Raw genomic sequence first — 16754 nt, forward strand, 5'->3', positions numbered from 1 at the left:
CATTGTGAGAGTCGGAGGGAGAAGGACAGGTGAAAACATTACCTCTCAATGGCTCGTGGCAGCACTCGCTGGCATCACACGGAAGCTGCGAGTGGCTCGAGGAGACAGGATGGCAGGGAGTGGGTCTTAACGGCCCGGAGGTTGAAGACATCTGACTGAAATCGTCCCGGGCTGCTCTTTTTATTCTCTTAACTTCAAATGCCCGGTGTACCATTGTATCGCGTGCCCAAGTGTGTGCTTACCTGCGGTTACTGCTTCCCCTCGCCCCCCATATGCCGCTCTCCGTCCCCCCCCCCCCGAGTACTGCGTGGCGGCGGCTGCTGCGGCATGGTGGGCGGCGGCGACCCCCCATTGCCCCTTTGTCTGGAAGGGCTGCCGCGCATCTGCCTACTTAATATGCCACCCTCCATCCCTTTTCGAGTGCTGCGTGGCGGCTGCAGCCGGCGGGCTGCGGTGACCACCCATTGTCCCTTTGTCTCTTGTGTCCTTGCTAAATGTTCCGTCCTCCTTTCTCCCCTTCAAGTTGTACCTCATTGCGGTTGGCCCAGGGAACCTTTATTTCTGCGCCCATACAATTTTAAGCCAATTTAGGGGCACCGCGATGTAACCTGTCCGATGAGGGTCGGCCAATCTCCTAGCACCGGTGAAACCATAGGACTCTCCCTCTAGGGGCCCTTTGTATTAAAACCAATGTGCCAGGCAATCCCCCGCCAGGACACTACGTGGATGCGCTGCATGTGGGTGTGTGTTTAGTGCGGGGCCTGGGAGGGAATTGCGGCGCTTGCGGAGTTGCTCCGCGGTCGTGGCACCACACTGGTATAGCACTGAAAACATGCGGAATTTGAATATTTTAAAGGTACTTTCAAGCAATGTTATAATCCTGTAAATGTGTGACATCTGCTTCAGCATTAGGCAGTGAAAAATTTTCCGAATGTGTGAGTCTCGTGCTAATTTGTGACAATTTAGAGCTCTGATGTAATGGAACATTAATTTACGATGACTGTATTTTTTTAAATATTTTTTCAGAGGCATTTTGTCATAACCCAGGTATTCCTTTTGGATCACGAAAGTCTGGTAAAGATTACAACTTAGAGGGTGTGGTGACCTACACATGTCCGGCAAATCTCATTCCTTCAGGAACTTTGAAAAGGGTATGTCTGTCAAACCACCAGTGGTCTGGGAAAGAACCATCATGTGAAAGTAAGTGCACAGAACTATAAAATCATGCGTATCATTGATAAGCATTTGATCTTTTGGAAGTACTCGAATATTTCGAGTCCCACGGGCCCTCCTCTCATAAGTCCTGTGGAGGGCTTTGGGGCCTTCGGTCTTAAATTGTAATGTATGAAGGCTAAGCAATAATATAATTGGCTCTTGCAGCATTCAAAGTTGCTTGAGCTCTCTGGGTTTTTTAATGTTTGTGGCCATTTGTCATTGCTTGTATTTCTTCGTCGTTTCATGGATTGGTACACTTCCTCCAACTGACCATGACTCTGCTCTTCCGTTTCATGACAATGTTGACTCGCTGTGGCTTGACAATCTTTTTCGAACCGAGCTTGACTCTGCAGTTCTGTTTCATTCCTTGGAAAATGTTGCATGTGTAGTGACTCAGATCGGAGGTAGTAATAACTGGAGGCACTTCTTTTATTAAACAAGCACCATCGGGATAATACACACCCTTCGTGGATGCACACTATTATTATTAAGACAGTTTATTGTCGGCGGCACTATTTAGTCAGAACAGTTAGTAGGCTGTCTGACTAACAGCACCCTGGGATGGTGAAGATGGAGACGACGACGAGGAAATGGTGACGACAATGAGATGGTGACGATGATGATCTTGAACAGCACGACGGGGATCCCACTTCCAGCAATAGCCCCGAGGTCCCACTCAGGGCCCCCTCTTATACTCCCAGTGTGGCCTTGCTCCGCCCCGGCCACGCCCCCCTTCTAGAATCTCCTCGCGGGTTCCCGGGGCTTCCGGATGGACCTCTTCTGTGACCTTTCCCCTAGATGCCCCCCCTCGTATATATCGTGGCCTGCTGACGTGAGTACTGCCGTACCCCGCAGTTCCCCTTTTCCGCCAGCAACGAGCGCTAGACCACTACACATGAAACAACGCATTTGTTGCAATCGGATCGATCGACGTTCAGCAGATGAATTGCTCACATGATCTGCTTTTGTCTGCCCATCATTTTTCCATCGACGTATTTGTTCCAACCAGATTCGGCGTTCAGATTGGCTCTCAATACTTAAACGTTACCACATTGCCAAGCTATATGCAGCCTTGCTTCACGTTCTCCTTCAGTTTCATTCGCCCGTGCCATGGTTTTTGTTTGTGCCTCTGTGCTTTTATTCTTGTGTTTGGGCATTTGAAGGAGTGGCTAAGAGTAGCTGTAAATGACAACCACCGATTCAGGTTAACTGATTACAATTGTATCTAATACAGTTTAGAGCATAAAACTGAACTGAATATTGAGATTGTTAAGCTGAAAATTTCATTTGAAATCACAACCACTGTAAATGCCACTGGTTTGAAGTGTAGAAGCTGGCCGTTTTTATTTGTCCAAGCATGTAAAATTTGAAGATTACCGTAAAACTCCAAAATATCTGTAAAATGCCAAGATTGCTGGAAAATTACGAAATTGCTCGAATTGTATGGTAATGAAACTGAAAGAGTACTACAGGCAGTCTCGTTTACGACACAAACACGTTCCTGAACACGAGATAGAAACCCAAGTTTTCATTAAAATGGCAAAAAAATGGGATTTAGTTATACTTATGAAATATTTACTATTCTTAATGCTATATCTTATAAAACTGTTTCATAGTGCTATAAATGGATAGGCCAAAAGTGTTGTGTTACAGTGCAGTAGTGTACATTCATTGTTTACTGAAATTTACACAAATCATTTTTATAAATGTGTGTGTCAGCGGAGTGGAAGACAAGGTTTTTCAGAAGCATCTTCTTTATTAACACCACAGGTTCACAGGTTCACCCTCGCTCTCTCCCTAATCGTCTAGCCGAGCCTTAATACAACCCTGATCGTGTAACACCGATGGCGCCGGCCGAGACAGCCAACAACTATCTGGCTGCGCAATATCACGTTCACAATCTTACTCCTTAGAACAAGTTTGATTAAACATTTGGCTAGCTATTAGTCTCCCTGAAAATGTTCCACACAATACAGAAGCTCAAACACTTCAGTGAGGCACTATAACACCTGGTATGCAATAAAATATCTTAAATCATCAATGACGTATTGTACTTCACGGAGCCCTTAATTCGACATCCCCACCACCCAACCACACCTGCTTCCTCCACAATAGTTAAGACTATTTAAGACTTCCTGTAAACCTCAACGTTTCCTGAAGGCCAAGTTCCAGAGAATATTTTCTCACTGCTTTCTTCTCAAGATGACAGGGCGAGAATGGGCATCTTTTGCCAGCACACCCTTATCTCCACTTTTCTGCCTGAACGACCCTGGCTCTGTCCCCTTTGCTAGCGATAGTAGGATCGGCAAATCTTGGGAAACTTTCACCAATGTGTCAATTGTCTGGCAAGGTTGGGCCATGTGTCTGCAAAGAAAATCAGAAAATGCAACTGCTAGGGGAATATTTTGGAAAAAATTCATATAAATATGAGATGTGAATTATGTCCTTACGATTTACAGAATATAGCCCTTGTAGCCACTGCTATCTTATTACTCTCATGGTGGTCTTGTCCATCTGTAGTGATGGTGAAGTGGGATTAATTTAAGTCTGTTTGCAGGCAGATACAGCTTTGATACTGCAGAGGATATTGAGGAAGCTCTGAACAATACCATGCTTTCACTACTTCATCGCCAAGGTACTGTTCCTGAGTATAAACATGTGTTGTGTACTGTAACTAACCACACGGAGACGCCGGCTGGAGGCAATGCGTTTATTGTAACAACTCTTAAACTCTGTTAACACTACTTTGTTAAACACTACAGTAACACGAAGGGTTATGGCCCCATTCACCCGATAGCCTAAGGGAGAGACAGCCTCGTCTTCTAGCGTAGTGTAACCACTCCGTGCTACGCACACGCCGGTCCCTTGCGACGGCGGCTAGGGGAAGGCTGGACCGACCGACCCACCCAGGGTATGGGACTTGCCCTGGACTGCTTTAACCCCGGCTTAGCGAGAGCCTCGGGGAGGGTCCCAGGGGGTCCGAGCGACCTCAGCTCCGCTACAACCGACTTTACGAGAGCCACGGTTGAGGGTCCCCGGGTCGCTGGTCCAGTCTTCAGATCTTCAGATGTCTTCGAGCTTGAGTTGGCGAGTACTGCCCCGATTGTACCGAGGGCTGCCCTTTTATCCCCAGGTCGGGTTCACTTCTCCCCTCATGAACCCCCCCCCCCAGAACCTTCTGGAAGGTCTTATCTTAAGGGGTCTTAGGAAGTGGTGGGGGGGGTCCCCCTCCCCCTCAGCCCCCACCCCTGGGGGCTCTGGGGTGTCAACCTCCGGTCACAGGGTGGGGGAGAGGCTCTTATCTTAAGGGGTCTTAGGAAGTGGTGGGGGGGGGGGATACCCCTCCCCCTGAGCCCCCACCCCTGTCCGACCGTGAGCGTGGTGGCAGGTCAGCTGCCCACAGTGCCTTATTACGGCGCAGCACATGTATAGAGACTTTTGTGAATCCACTGGTGAATGAAGACCTCTCTAAATTATGGTGGACATGGAGGTTGTGTAGTGTATGCTGGTCTGGATAAACACTAGTCAAAGTTGAATAGGGATGTATTCGCATTTATCACATGCCTTCCCACCTTCTGAATTAAAAGATTTTGAGAGCTGCTTTCAGAATAGAGTTACGTAATACACATGCTAATATCTCGGGAAATTAGATTATATCTTCCATCCAAATAGTTGTTATTTTTATGTAGGAAATGATAATATCAGTCGGTACTGTAGATCAGTACAGTTAAGGCTCATGATTACAATATTGAGGAGGGGTTGTGATTACGTTTTATAACCAGGGAGTTGAATTTAACAAAAACTAGAACCATAAAATTGGATTAATCCAATATTTAGCAAACCATAACTGAAAACTGAACCGATATAAATCATATCTTTATCTTTTCAATCTAAAGTTTATAAAACATGATGTTACTGTGAATAGCTCCTGTTACTTATCTTGTTATACTCTTCATGCCATCTCAAAGCTTTATGTACAAATTATTGCTTATTTTTCAGGTAACACTGAAGAGAAACTGAATGTTTATCTCCTGATTGATGCATCTCAAAGTGTGGGAAAAGACAATTTTCAACTTGGCGTGGGTTTCCTGATGAATCTAATTCTAAAGGTATCGAACTTTGTTTTTACTTAACTTTCGTGACTGCAGGAATTCATGTTTTTGGTTCTTTCGGTAAAGTCACATAGAAAACAAATCAAAATGAAAATTAAAAACCCACGTGGAGAGAAAAGAGGGGGCAAGCATCCAAATGCAGATGCTTATAAGGGCTTCAGAGTGAGTGGGCGGGGGAACGGGCTGCGCGAGCAGACAACGGGGGGTGGGAGGGGGAAGAAATTGGGATAAAAAAGTTGCGAGAGAGACAGGGGGAGAGAGAGGAGGTGGGGCAGAGATGGGGGGGAGGGGTAGAGATGGGAGGAGGGAGGAATTGCACCTCGGTACACCCATCAGAAAATGAGAGGGGGGGGGGGAAGAATGGGGCAGAGACAGGGGGAGAGAGAGGGGGTGGAGCAGAGATAAAGCGGGGAGGGGTAGAGATGGGAGGTGGGGGATTACACTTCGCTATGCCCATCCACACTGCTGACGGTAGAGGTTGACAAGGAAACACAAGTTCAAATCATGACCCAAAGTGGTTGATGACATCTTTCCAATGATTGCTGAGTTTAAAACCATTGTCTTGGTTGAAATTTTGTTTGTGTCTGTATGTATGGATGGCTTCGTGAACGAATCTTTGTTGATAGCCAGTCGGCTTGCAAAGTACCATCGTTTTAGAGAAATCACTTTACTGTGAGCCAGCCGAAGCGGTCATATTATCTACATGTTCCCAATCAGATGTAGACATTTTTTGTGTCAATGTTACGTATAAATTCAAGAGTGCCTTGTCTACATGATCCAGTTCAGCGCGGAGCAGTTTAATTTATTCAAAGATCAGGGCCAAGCTAGCTCTAAACAAAATTCGTTTGGCATTGGAAGATGTGACAGCAGCAGAGGGGTGAATGAAGTCGGTATTACCTTAGATGTTTCCAATCAGATGTGACTTCACCGAAAGAACCAATAATATGAATTCCTGCAGTCACGAAAGTTTTAAGTCTAAATTTAACTGCCTCTACGGGGAGGGTTTCCACATAACCATAAGATATTTTATGGTTATTTGGAGATGCCGTGACTCTAAGGTAATACCGACTTCATTCACACCTCTGCTGCTGTCACATCTTCCAATGCCAAACGAATTTTCTTTAGAGCTAGTTTGGCCCTGATCTTTGAATAAATTAGACTGCTCCGCACTGAACTGGATCATGCAGACAAGGCACTCTTGAATTTACACGTAACATTGACACAAAAAAATGTCTACATCTGATTGGGAACATGTAGATAACATGACCGCTTCGGCTGGCTCACAGTAAATTTATTTCTCTAAAACGATGGTACTTTGCAAGCCGACTGGCTATCAACAAAGATTCGTTCACAAAGCCATCCATATATACAGACACAAACAAAATTTCAACCAAGACGATGGTTTTAAACGCCGCAATCATTGGAAAGATCTCATCAACCACTTTGGGTCATGATTTGAATTTGTGTTTCCTTGTCAACCTCTACCGTCAGCAGTGTGGATGGGCGTAGCGAGGTGCTATTCCCCCCTCCCATCTCTACCCCTCCCCGCTCTATCTCTGCTCCACCCCCTCTCTCTCACCTTGTCTCTGTCCCATTCTTCCCCCCCCCCTCCAATTTTCTGATGGGTGTACCGAGGTGCAATTCCTCCCTCCTCTCATCTCTAACCCTCCCCCCCATCTCTGCCCCACCTCATCTCTCTCACCCTGTCTCTCTCGCAGCCCTTTTATCCTAATTTCTTCCCCCCCACCCCCCGTTGTCTGCTCGCGCAGCCCTTTCCCCCGCCCACTCACTCTGGAGCCCTTATAAGCAGCTGCATTTGGAAGCGTGCCCCCTCTTTTCTCTCCACCTGCAGAAGACCGCTTGTGTTGCGATCGAAACGTCGTGGGTTTTTTCTTTTTAATTTACATTTTTGTTTTCTATCTATGTGACTTTCCCGAAAGAACCAATAATATATCTGTGTTTACTTTCAGAACTGGCGTGATTATTGTGGGGGACGTGTAATTTGTCTGATTTTGTATGCACGTGTTTGTGACGGCTGTCATTCATCTGGTGTACGCTCATAACCTGAGTTCATGCTGCTGCTCGTTTTGAGGACATAAGAGAGCATGCTGCTGAACTTGGAGCTTCGCATGAAGATATGGGGCCTGACTATCAGCCACACTAAAACAAAATAAATGCCTGAGCACTTTTCCTTATCAAACACTCCCCTCTGCTCTCCCTGAATAGCGGGGTGGTTGTAGACAGAGTGCAGGAGTTTCTATACAGAGTTGAACGTGTGTTTTTTGTAGTCAACACAATGAGATTCCCATTTGTGTTTGGGTTCGGCCACATTGTGGTATTTGCATGCCAGAATTCTTGTTGTCAACCCTCTACCACCCAATGAGATCGTCGCGTTGACACAAATATATTGTCCACACGTTGCCAACGCGTTGATCACATTTTGACCGACAAAGCTGCTCCTCACCGGTGGCTTGAGACGTTCCATGACTGAAATCAAAATCGACACACGGTGACGTTTCACTCCAAGAGCTCCAAGCACTCTGAGATAAACGTCTGCTTTGACCAAATGTCAGATGTTTATGAATGATTGAATGAGACATTCAAGCATTCATCACGTTGAACACTAATGACTGCATCTCTCCTCTAAATCTTATTCTCATATGAATGTTCAAAAATGGTGCTGGCAAACCCCTCAACCAGGACCTATATATGAGATCATATCACCTCGATTCTCAGATTCCTCCCAGGGCTCTTAATCCAGCCCCAGATAAACTTCAGTGTTACTGCCCTCACATTTTCCATATTCTCCATGGATTCAACCCTAATTACCTGACTCCTCTCATTTACTTTACTCTTGTTTATGTGCTCTCAGAAACCTTGGCCTTTTGTAGAATCTCTCCAAAAACTGCCACTTCCTGGGAGATGACTCCTCCTCCATAGCTGTACCCGAGTCTTAACTTCTTTTCTCTGGCCGTCTACACAGTTCATTGTATCCACATACTACTTTCTACTTGCTTTATATTATTATTATCATCCATTCTCATCTTTACAAATTAGAATTTCATATACGTGAAGTGATGCACTCAAGAGAAACTAGGAGTAGGAGGCACTCTATTTATTATCGCCTCTACACAGTACAAAGGGTAATTACACTTTCAGTAAGGACAGCTAACAGACTGCCTAACTGACAACGCCGAGAAGGTAAAGATGGTGTTAAAGACTCCAGCAGCATGACGTAATTCCATTCCTAGCCACAGCCCCGAGCCTTCGCTCGGGGTCCCCTTTTATCCTCCCAGCGTGGCCTCGCTCCGCCCCAGCCACGCCCCCTTCTAGACCCTACTCGTGGGTTCCCGGGCTTACCTCAAGTGCCCCCCCTATCACCTTTGCCTGACATCCCTCTCTGGCTTATGTTACCTGCTGACAGACAGGGCTGATGCAACTGCAGATCCCCTTCTTTGCCAGAAACCCACACTATGCTATGTAGTGACCCATTTCATGTCACTAAATCACTCCTCTCTGTAAAAAAATATAATTAGCCGTCCCATACCCCGTGTAGTGGAACAACAACAACAATAACTGCCTCCATTCCCACGTAGCGGAACAACAAGAACGCTGACAACCGGGACAATTAACAATCGCGAACACAGAGCAATAAACCCAGCCCCCAGGGGTACAACAATACCTGACGACTGTCGGCGTGCCGCAGCCCGCGAATATCGGGAAAGACCTCCGATCAACCGACATCCACAGCCCGGCTCGCGTCTGGGAATAGATAGAACAACAGAAAGGGGGCGGGCTATCTGAACCGAACAGTTTTGGAACGGGTCCTCGTCGCCGGGCCCCCGGGCGGGATAAGAATGGGTTTCCTGGGGACTCCCGGGACGATATGTAAATAGCCTAATTGGCGCGGCCCCTCCCGGGAAGAAGATGAAGGGGAAGAAGAAGCGGATGGTGGCTGTTCTGTCATCCCTGGTCCATCTGTGGACGGTGCCGCTGGTGGTTCCGTGGGTGTCAGGTGCTAGGATCCTGTAGGCAAACTAACGGAGTCCTGCTGAGGCGCACCCTCTGCAAACATACATCCGGGCCCATCGGTCACATTAGACACCCGGCCCTCAGGAAGTTGGGATGAAGTGACATCACAAGGTAGAAAATAAGGTTTCAACCATGATGGGTGCACATACCAACACCTGCGACCGAACTGAATTTGCACGTACTGCAGCCTCCTGACCTCAATCACCTCAACCGGGCCCTGCCATGGCTTATGCAATTTAGCAGATGTGTCCATGGGCACCTGGGGGCAATGCAGCCACACCTTGTCCCCAGGGTTTCATGGGTTTTCGGATCCACTAAGTCCCGCAAGCTTTTAATTGGCAGCTTGCTGTTGGGCCGAATTTCCCTAAGACGCCTCCCGTGTGTCCGTCAGCCGCCTGATTGTAAGCTGCATGGTCACAGCGACCTTTTTGCCCGGGTCCATGTTTTACTGAGCCTTCATGGGGGGATCACATTCCCTCCCATACATGAGAAAAAAGGGGGAGAACCCCGTTGAGGCGTGAGGGGCCTTCTGTACGCGACGAGAACACCCAGAACGTGCAAATCCCAATTGAACTGTGCCTCGACCTGTTGACGCAGCATGGACATAAGCATCCTGTGCAAGCGCTCGACCATCTCGTCAGTCTGGGGATGGTAGGGCGACGTCCGGATCTTTTTAGTACCCAGGGAGTCACACACCTTTAATAATATGGAATAAAAATTTCGGCCTTGGTCTGTAAGGAGACGTTCCGGGGCTCCCTTATCTAAAACATAGCCGTGTAAGAATGCGTACATGATGGACGCGACCGACTGATCCAGCAAAGGCCATGCCACCGGCCACCGGGACAGGTACTCCACCCCGATGAGCAAAAATTAGTTTCCCCTTATAGTAGTGAGAAATGGGCCGAGGATGTTGAGAGCAACGAGCTCGTTAACACGGAATACCTTGATGGATTGCAACGGTGGCTGGGCCTGCCTCAGCGGATGCTTTCAGCAAGCGCACTCAACACAACCCTTAAGCATGTTGTGTACATCCTCTGACATTCCGGGCCAAAAGAAGTCACGCTTCAGGGTCAACAAAGTTTTCCGCTCCCCAAGGTGCATCAACCTCACAATTTAATCAGGGAGGCATCCTCCATCTGGAGGTGCCCCCATTCTGCATGCGTGAGACCAATCGTGTTGTCGCAGGGAATGGTTGCTATTGGTGGTGAAACGTTAACTGATGCTATGACACTGCATGGCAATCCTGCAACCATAGGTTTACATCGGCCGGCACCCATCAAATACGCACGGTGGCTCCTCGGCGACAATCATGACAACGCATCCGCATTACAGTGACGTGTACCTTTCCTGTAGGTGACCATGAAGGAATAATCCTGTAAAATTTCCAACCAGTGGGAGAGCTGGCCGGACTGCTTATTAACCCGCCACACATTGAAGAGCCGCGTGATCTGTGCGTACAACAAATGGTCTACCGTAAAGGTATGGACGCTACTGTTGTACGAAATTTACAATAGCGAACAATTCGCGGCGCATCGCACAATAACGCTGTTCTGCAGGGGACAGTACACGGTTCCCATAAGCTATGGCCCTCTCTACTCTATTCACCACCTGTGACAGCACAGCTCTGATTCCGGTGTCGCTGGCATCTGTGTCTAGCACAAATGGTAAAGAAAAATTGGGGTACCCAAGGGGAGGTGCGTTAACGAGGCTGTCGCGCAGCCCGACAAATGTGGCGTCCTCCTCCCCCCACCAGAATCTCTGGCCCTTTGCGGTGAGAGTGTGGAGCGGTTTTGCGATTGTCGCAAACTTGGGAACAAAGTGGCGGTAATATGATGCGAACCCGACAAAACTGCAAACATCCCGGACTCGCTGACAATGTGACCCAAGTAGCCAACTAATGCCTGCAAGAGATGACACTTTTGCAGTTTGAATTCAAGATTGGCCACCCGCACCTTGATAAACACCCATTGCAAATGCTGCAGGTGCCCCTGGAGCGAGCGTCCGAAAACGATCACATCATACAAATAAATAAGGCACGAGTCTCATTGGAGACCTGCTAAACCAGCTCCATAAGTTGCTGGAACGTGGCCGGAACCGAGTGGAGTCCTATCGGGAGTCAATTAAATTGAAACAAACCGTGAGGTGTTTGGAACGCTGTTTTAGGTTTGGAGCTCTCATCCAGATGCAACTGCCAAAATCCTGACAGCAAGTCGAGGGTGGAGAAAAACTGCGCACCCGACAGGACATCCAATGAGTTGTTCATCCGTGGGAGTGGGTATGCATCCGCCACAGAGACTTTATTCAATTTGCGGAAATCTATGCAAAACCACAAACTCCCATCTTGCTTTTTAGGAAGAACAATGGGAGCTCCCCACGGACTGGTGGAAGGAGAGATAATATCGGCGGCCAACATCTCGTCGACCACCTGGCGAACATGGTTCTTCTCCTTGGGACTAAGTCTGTATGAATTCTGGTGTATAGGAGCAGCGTTACGCATATCGCTGTGGTGCTGCATCTGGGACGTGTGGCCAGTGTCATATTTATCCTGACTAAAAATGTCAGAAAATTCCCATAGCAATCCGCGCAACTCGCCCCGCTGCTCGCTGGATAATTCAGAATTCTGGATGCACAGCGCATCCATCCAAGCCTCATTGGCTCGCCTCTCCACTCCACCGCGGCAACGACCTCCCCGGTCACATCCCTGACCTCGCAATACGTGGCCATCGCGTGGGCCAAAACGATACCCGCCTGGACAACCGCGGCACCCAGCCCAACGTTCAACACCTGCAGGAAGGGTTCCTGGTCCCCCCCAACTATCGTATGGGCCCCCACCAATGCGAGACCTCGAACCGCTCTTTTCGAAGTGGTTAAAAGAACCCCTCCCATGGTTTCTTCGCGATCAAGCTGCTCAGATGCTGGTGCAAGGGCACCCGCATCTGAGCACCGGGAGGGACCATGGCGATCTCCTTCACGAGGGCTTGAACCGTGGCATTGGCCCTTCACAATCGAGTTGGGGATGTGAACGCCAATCGACGCCCCGACGGCAGCTCAATACACCCCTGGTCCACCAGAATCTTAAGGGGCGTCCTTCCAAGAAAATCAGTCCCCAACAGACAAGGCACGGCCAACGTCTTTGAGACTAACACTGGGCCTGTCAATTCAATGTCCCCGATACGTACTGTAGCTGATATTTGGCCCACAATACCCAAACTCCCAAATTCCCGCCATTAGCGGTGACACACGACCTATTTCCCTGATTGAGACGACTCAATTTCGACGGTAAGGATTTATAAATAAATTCTGAAATAATGCTAGCGGATGCTCCCGTGTCAATGAACACCCGCAGCTCGACACCCTGCAGAAACCCAATAACCGTGGACGATCCCGCCGCCGCCGCCATGATACAATGCACCAACGCGGCCCATTGCCCCGGCCCCCATGGCTATCCGCCACCCGCCGAAGTCCAACGTCTCGGTCTCCCCCCTTCTTTGCTTCACGAACTGCCGACACATGTTGGACGGCGGGTCGAAAATTTCTGCCATCTGGGCATACGCTTGAGGCAGCATCGCCCTGTCTGCTGTGGGGATGGCATCGAACGCTGCCAAGGATTCGTCATCCAAGGTGGTGGGAAGAGGTCGTAGCGCCTCCTCATCGGACCACCTCGCGAGGGTGCAAGTGTAGTGAGCCCAATGACGACGGGAAGCAGGTATGAGGCAACACTCCTTTATTACTCAACTGATATATAGGTCCCTAACACAAGGGGTAACGGCCCCTTACACCCGCTACCTGGGAAGGTATGGCCTCCGGACTATCGTGTCCTACAACTGGGACAACGTTCACTCCATCCCTCCGGCTAAGGGAGCTAGGGAAAGCTATCTCAACCCGACCCAGCCAAGGTAACAGGTCCTGACCACTGGCCCTCACAGCCTGGCCCTTAAAAGGACAGTGGGACTGGGGGTCCCCAGGGTCCTACTCTAAGCCCTGTCTTCTGTCTTCAGCTTGAGGAGAACTGCCGAACCCGTTTAGGGGTCCGGCTTTTATACACCTTCCCGGGCGTCCCCGCCTCTGGCCACGCCTCTCTTCCAGAGAGTTCCAGGGGCTCCCAGAGCATCCCCCCCAGCCCCCCTCTGGGAAAACCCGGTGGCCCGCATATCAGCCCCTACTGGCGCATGTCCACCAGTGCAACTAAGTATTCTCTGTCTATGACGTTACACAAGTAGCGGCAAAACGGCGCTGAAAGGCTGTCCAGTCGCCCTCCGCAGCCACACACTCCTTCACAAATGGCAGCCGCTTCTTCAGAGAAGGCACATCCGGACGAGACGCTGATGGCAGTTCGAATTTGGTGGGAAGCGATTCCCGCCCAATCGACAAAATGGCGGCCGAATTTGGCGCGCCACTCCCGGCAGGCAAAATGGCGGCCGCTTGTGCGGGCTGGGGCTCTGCCAATTCCCGCGCTTGGACAACGGTGAAGGTAGAGCTGCCCGCTCGATGCACCCGTGCAGCAGCCTCTTCAACAGGCGCCTCCAATCTGAGCTGGGCATCTAATTCCGCCGCAGTGGAAAGCAAGTCCGCGAGGTACACGTTGTGCGCGCGCCATCTTTCTCCGGTCGGCGGCAGCGATAAGTCGATGTCCCTCACATGCTGCTCCACAGGGATCGCCTCCTCAGGACCAGTCTCCAGGGTCCTGGATTCCGGGGCTGTCGGGGAAATCACCGCTCCGTCATCCTCTTTGCCCAAGGCCACAATGGTAGAAGCCTTCTTCTTGGTTGACTTCGACATATTGAAAACATTTTCTATATATATAGAAAAACATTTTCTTTAACACCTCTGACTCCAAATGTAGTGATGCACTTAGAGACACGATGAGTAGGAGGCACTCTATTTATTATAGCCTTCACAGGGTACAAACGGTAGCTACACTTTCAGTCAGGACAGCTAACAGACTGCCTGACTGACAATGCCGAGAAGGTGAAGACGGTGACGAAGACTCCAGCAGCACGACGCGATTCCACTCCTAGCCACAGCCCCGAGCCTTCGTTCGTAGTCCCCTTTTATCCTCCCAGCATGCCTCTCTCCGCCCCGGCCACGCCCCCCTTCTAGAACCTACTTGTGGGTTCCCGGGCTTACCTCACGTGCCGCCTCTATCACTTTTGCCTTACATCCCTCTCTCTGGCTTATCACGTGACTTGCTGACAGACAGGGCTGCTGCAACTGCTCTCGGTGCCTCGTGTCTCACGCGGCGCCTGCCGCGCTGAAAGTAGCCGTGAGGCGGCAAGGGCAGCAGTGTGGGAGAGGCAGCGAGGAACGTCCGAGAATCGCGCGCGTGCTGCGTGGTTAGTGCGCGCACACAGCCTCCTCCGCGCCATTATGGTGTAGAGGATGCCGCGATGGCGTGGAGGAGGCTGCGATGGCGTGGAGGAGGCCGCAATGGCATGGAAGAGGCCGCGATGGCGTGGAGGAGGCCGCAATGGCGGGGAGGAGGCCGTGATGGCGGGGAGGAGGCCGTGATGGCGGGGAGGATGCCGTGATTCACTCATCTTACACTGACTACTCACACAACCACTGACTCACTCACACATCATACACTGACTCACTCATCATACACTCACTTATAATACGCTGACTCACTCACACATCATACTCACACTACCACTGACTCACACATCATACACTGACTCACTCAGCATACGCTGACTCACACATCATACATATGTATTGGAGTAGACAATACACATGGGTAAGTTGGCCATATACAGTACATACAAACAGTGTGGGTCATGTAAGTTCGATCAGGTGATGAAGTCACGGGTGGCGTAAACAAGCCAAAGTAATTAAGGGAGTTAAGGGACAAGGGCTGTGATTGGTCGAGAGGCTGTTAGTGTTAAGTGGCGGTGTCACGGAGTTTGGGCCGTTGGACAGGTGCGGAGCTGGCGGGAAAAAGCCAGCGAGGCACGTGGCAATTAATTAAGGCTGATTGGAAAGGGGATAAAAACGCGAGGTGATTTGCACGGCAGGGGAGTTGGCGAGAAGTGGAGACAGCAGCGGGTAGAGAGAGATGCGAATAGTGGAAGCCCAGTGAGTGTTAGTGGGAAATAGATTGAGAGCCGAACCCAGAGGACAATAAATAGCGATAACGAGAGTTAGCGTTAGCAGAGTGGAGTTTACGGTATAGGTAGGTACAGGGAGAGTTAGCGATAGACAAGTCATGGTGTGTGAAGAGATAGACAAGTCACTGTGTGTGAGGAGATAGACAGGTCACTGTGTGTGAAGAGATAGACAGAGCCACTGTGTGTGAAGAGATAGACGAGTCACTGTGTGTGAGGAGATAGAGATAGAACCACTGTGTGTGCTGTGAGAGAAGAAGAGACTGTGTGTGGAGACAAGGAGTATGAGCGGACGGTGCTGAAGAGAATTCGAGTGTTCGAGTTGGCGGAGCGCGGAAAGGAGAAATTATAGTGTGCGGAACGATGGAAATAAAAGTGACGGTGGAAGAAAGGCGATTGACGTCAGAGTGAATCCAAGGCACTACACATACACTCACTCACACTACCACTGACTCACTCACACATACACTGGGAGTGTCATGCTACCAGATATGGCTGCAAGTTTGGTCGTACATGTCATGTATGTCGTTTATTGTTAAATTTGAATAAAAGTTCCTATGATTTCTGTTGTTACATTGTATTTTATAGTTTTATTTTGGTGATTTCGAAAACATATGGTTAAGCCATATTTCTTGCGGAAGTGCGGAGTTGGCCTGATAACTTGAATCTAAATTGTCTTATGGTTGTTATTGTTTGTCTTGCATCACACTGGGATTTTTGCACACAGCGTTGTAATACGGTGGGGGTTTTTTTTCTGGAAGATTTACTGGTTTATCCAGGATGTTTCTGTTGCGCGTCGTCGCTTTAAGATGTTCTCTGTTCATATTTTGTTTGTTGCGGTTGCACCCGACTCAAGAGCCGCATGGCTCACAGGGCTATACCTAATGAATGAAACTTGAAACTGAAGATCCCCTTCCCTTCTATGCTACGTAGTGACCCTTTCCATGTCACTACATATGTAAGCACTCTAAAACCACACACTCCTCAGTTGTGAAGTTAATGCGTTTTTATGTTACGTTTTTGATGTACAGTTGAAGGGAGAGTATTAATTGGAATTAAGTTTCGTTTGGTTTTTGTACATTTCTGAGCACTTTAATGGGACATGCGATGACCGCATACAGCAGTGCAGCAAGTGGGTTGTTGACTTGTCTGTGTTAGAATATTCGTGTTATCCCCTTGCAGTGATAGGTTTTCTTCAGGTGTTCTGGTTTCCTCTCAATCATTTACACGTAATTAGCCAACTCAGTGTGCACAGACTGGTATAAACTTATTGCTGATGCTTCTCTGATAA

At 49.0% G+C, this 16754-nt stretch overlaps 1 protein-coding gene across 7 annotated transcripts in view; it reads left to right on the forward strand.

Moving 5' to 3' along the window:
* Positions 1–16754, forward strand: part of LOC116942790 (complement factor B-like) — a 103157-nt gene that overhangs the window by 7300 nt on the left and 79103 nt on the right. For 5 of the 7 annotated variants that reach the window (XM_076067562.1, XM_032955049.2, XM_076067561.1 and 2 more), the window contains exons 5-7: positions 1027–1200; positions 3773–3850; positions 5215–5324. In XM_076067562.1, coding sequence (XP_075923677.1) covers positions 1027–1200; positions 3773–3850; positions 5215–5324 — 362 coding nt within the window. Of the gene's footprint in view, positions 1–1026; positions 1201–3772; positions 3851–5214; positions 5325–10712; positions 10839–16754 lie in introns of all 7 variants that reach the window. The other 2 variants (XR_012941837.1, XM_076067560.1) reach the window with 2 other exon arrangements.

Source organism: Petromyzon marinus, chromosome 16 (assembly GCF_048934315.1).
Source record: "Petromyzon marinus isolate PM22_M1 ecotype Great Lakes invasive population chromosome 16, UKy_Petmar_22M1.pri1.0, whole genome shotgun sequence".
Taxonomy (NCBI): Eukaryota; Metazoa; Chordata; class Hyperoartia; order Petromyzontiformes; family Petromyzontidae; genus Petromyzon; species Petromyzon marinus.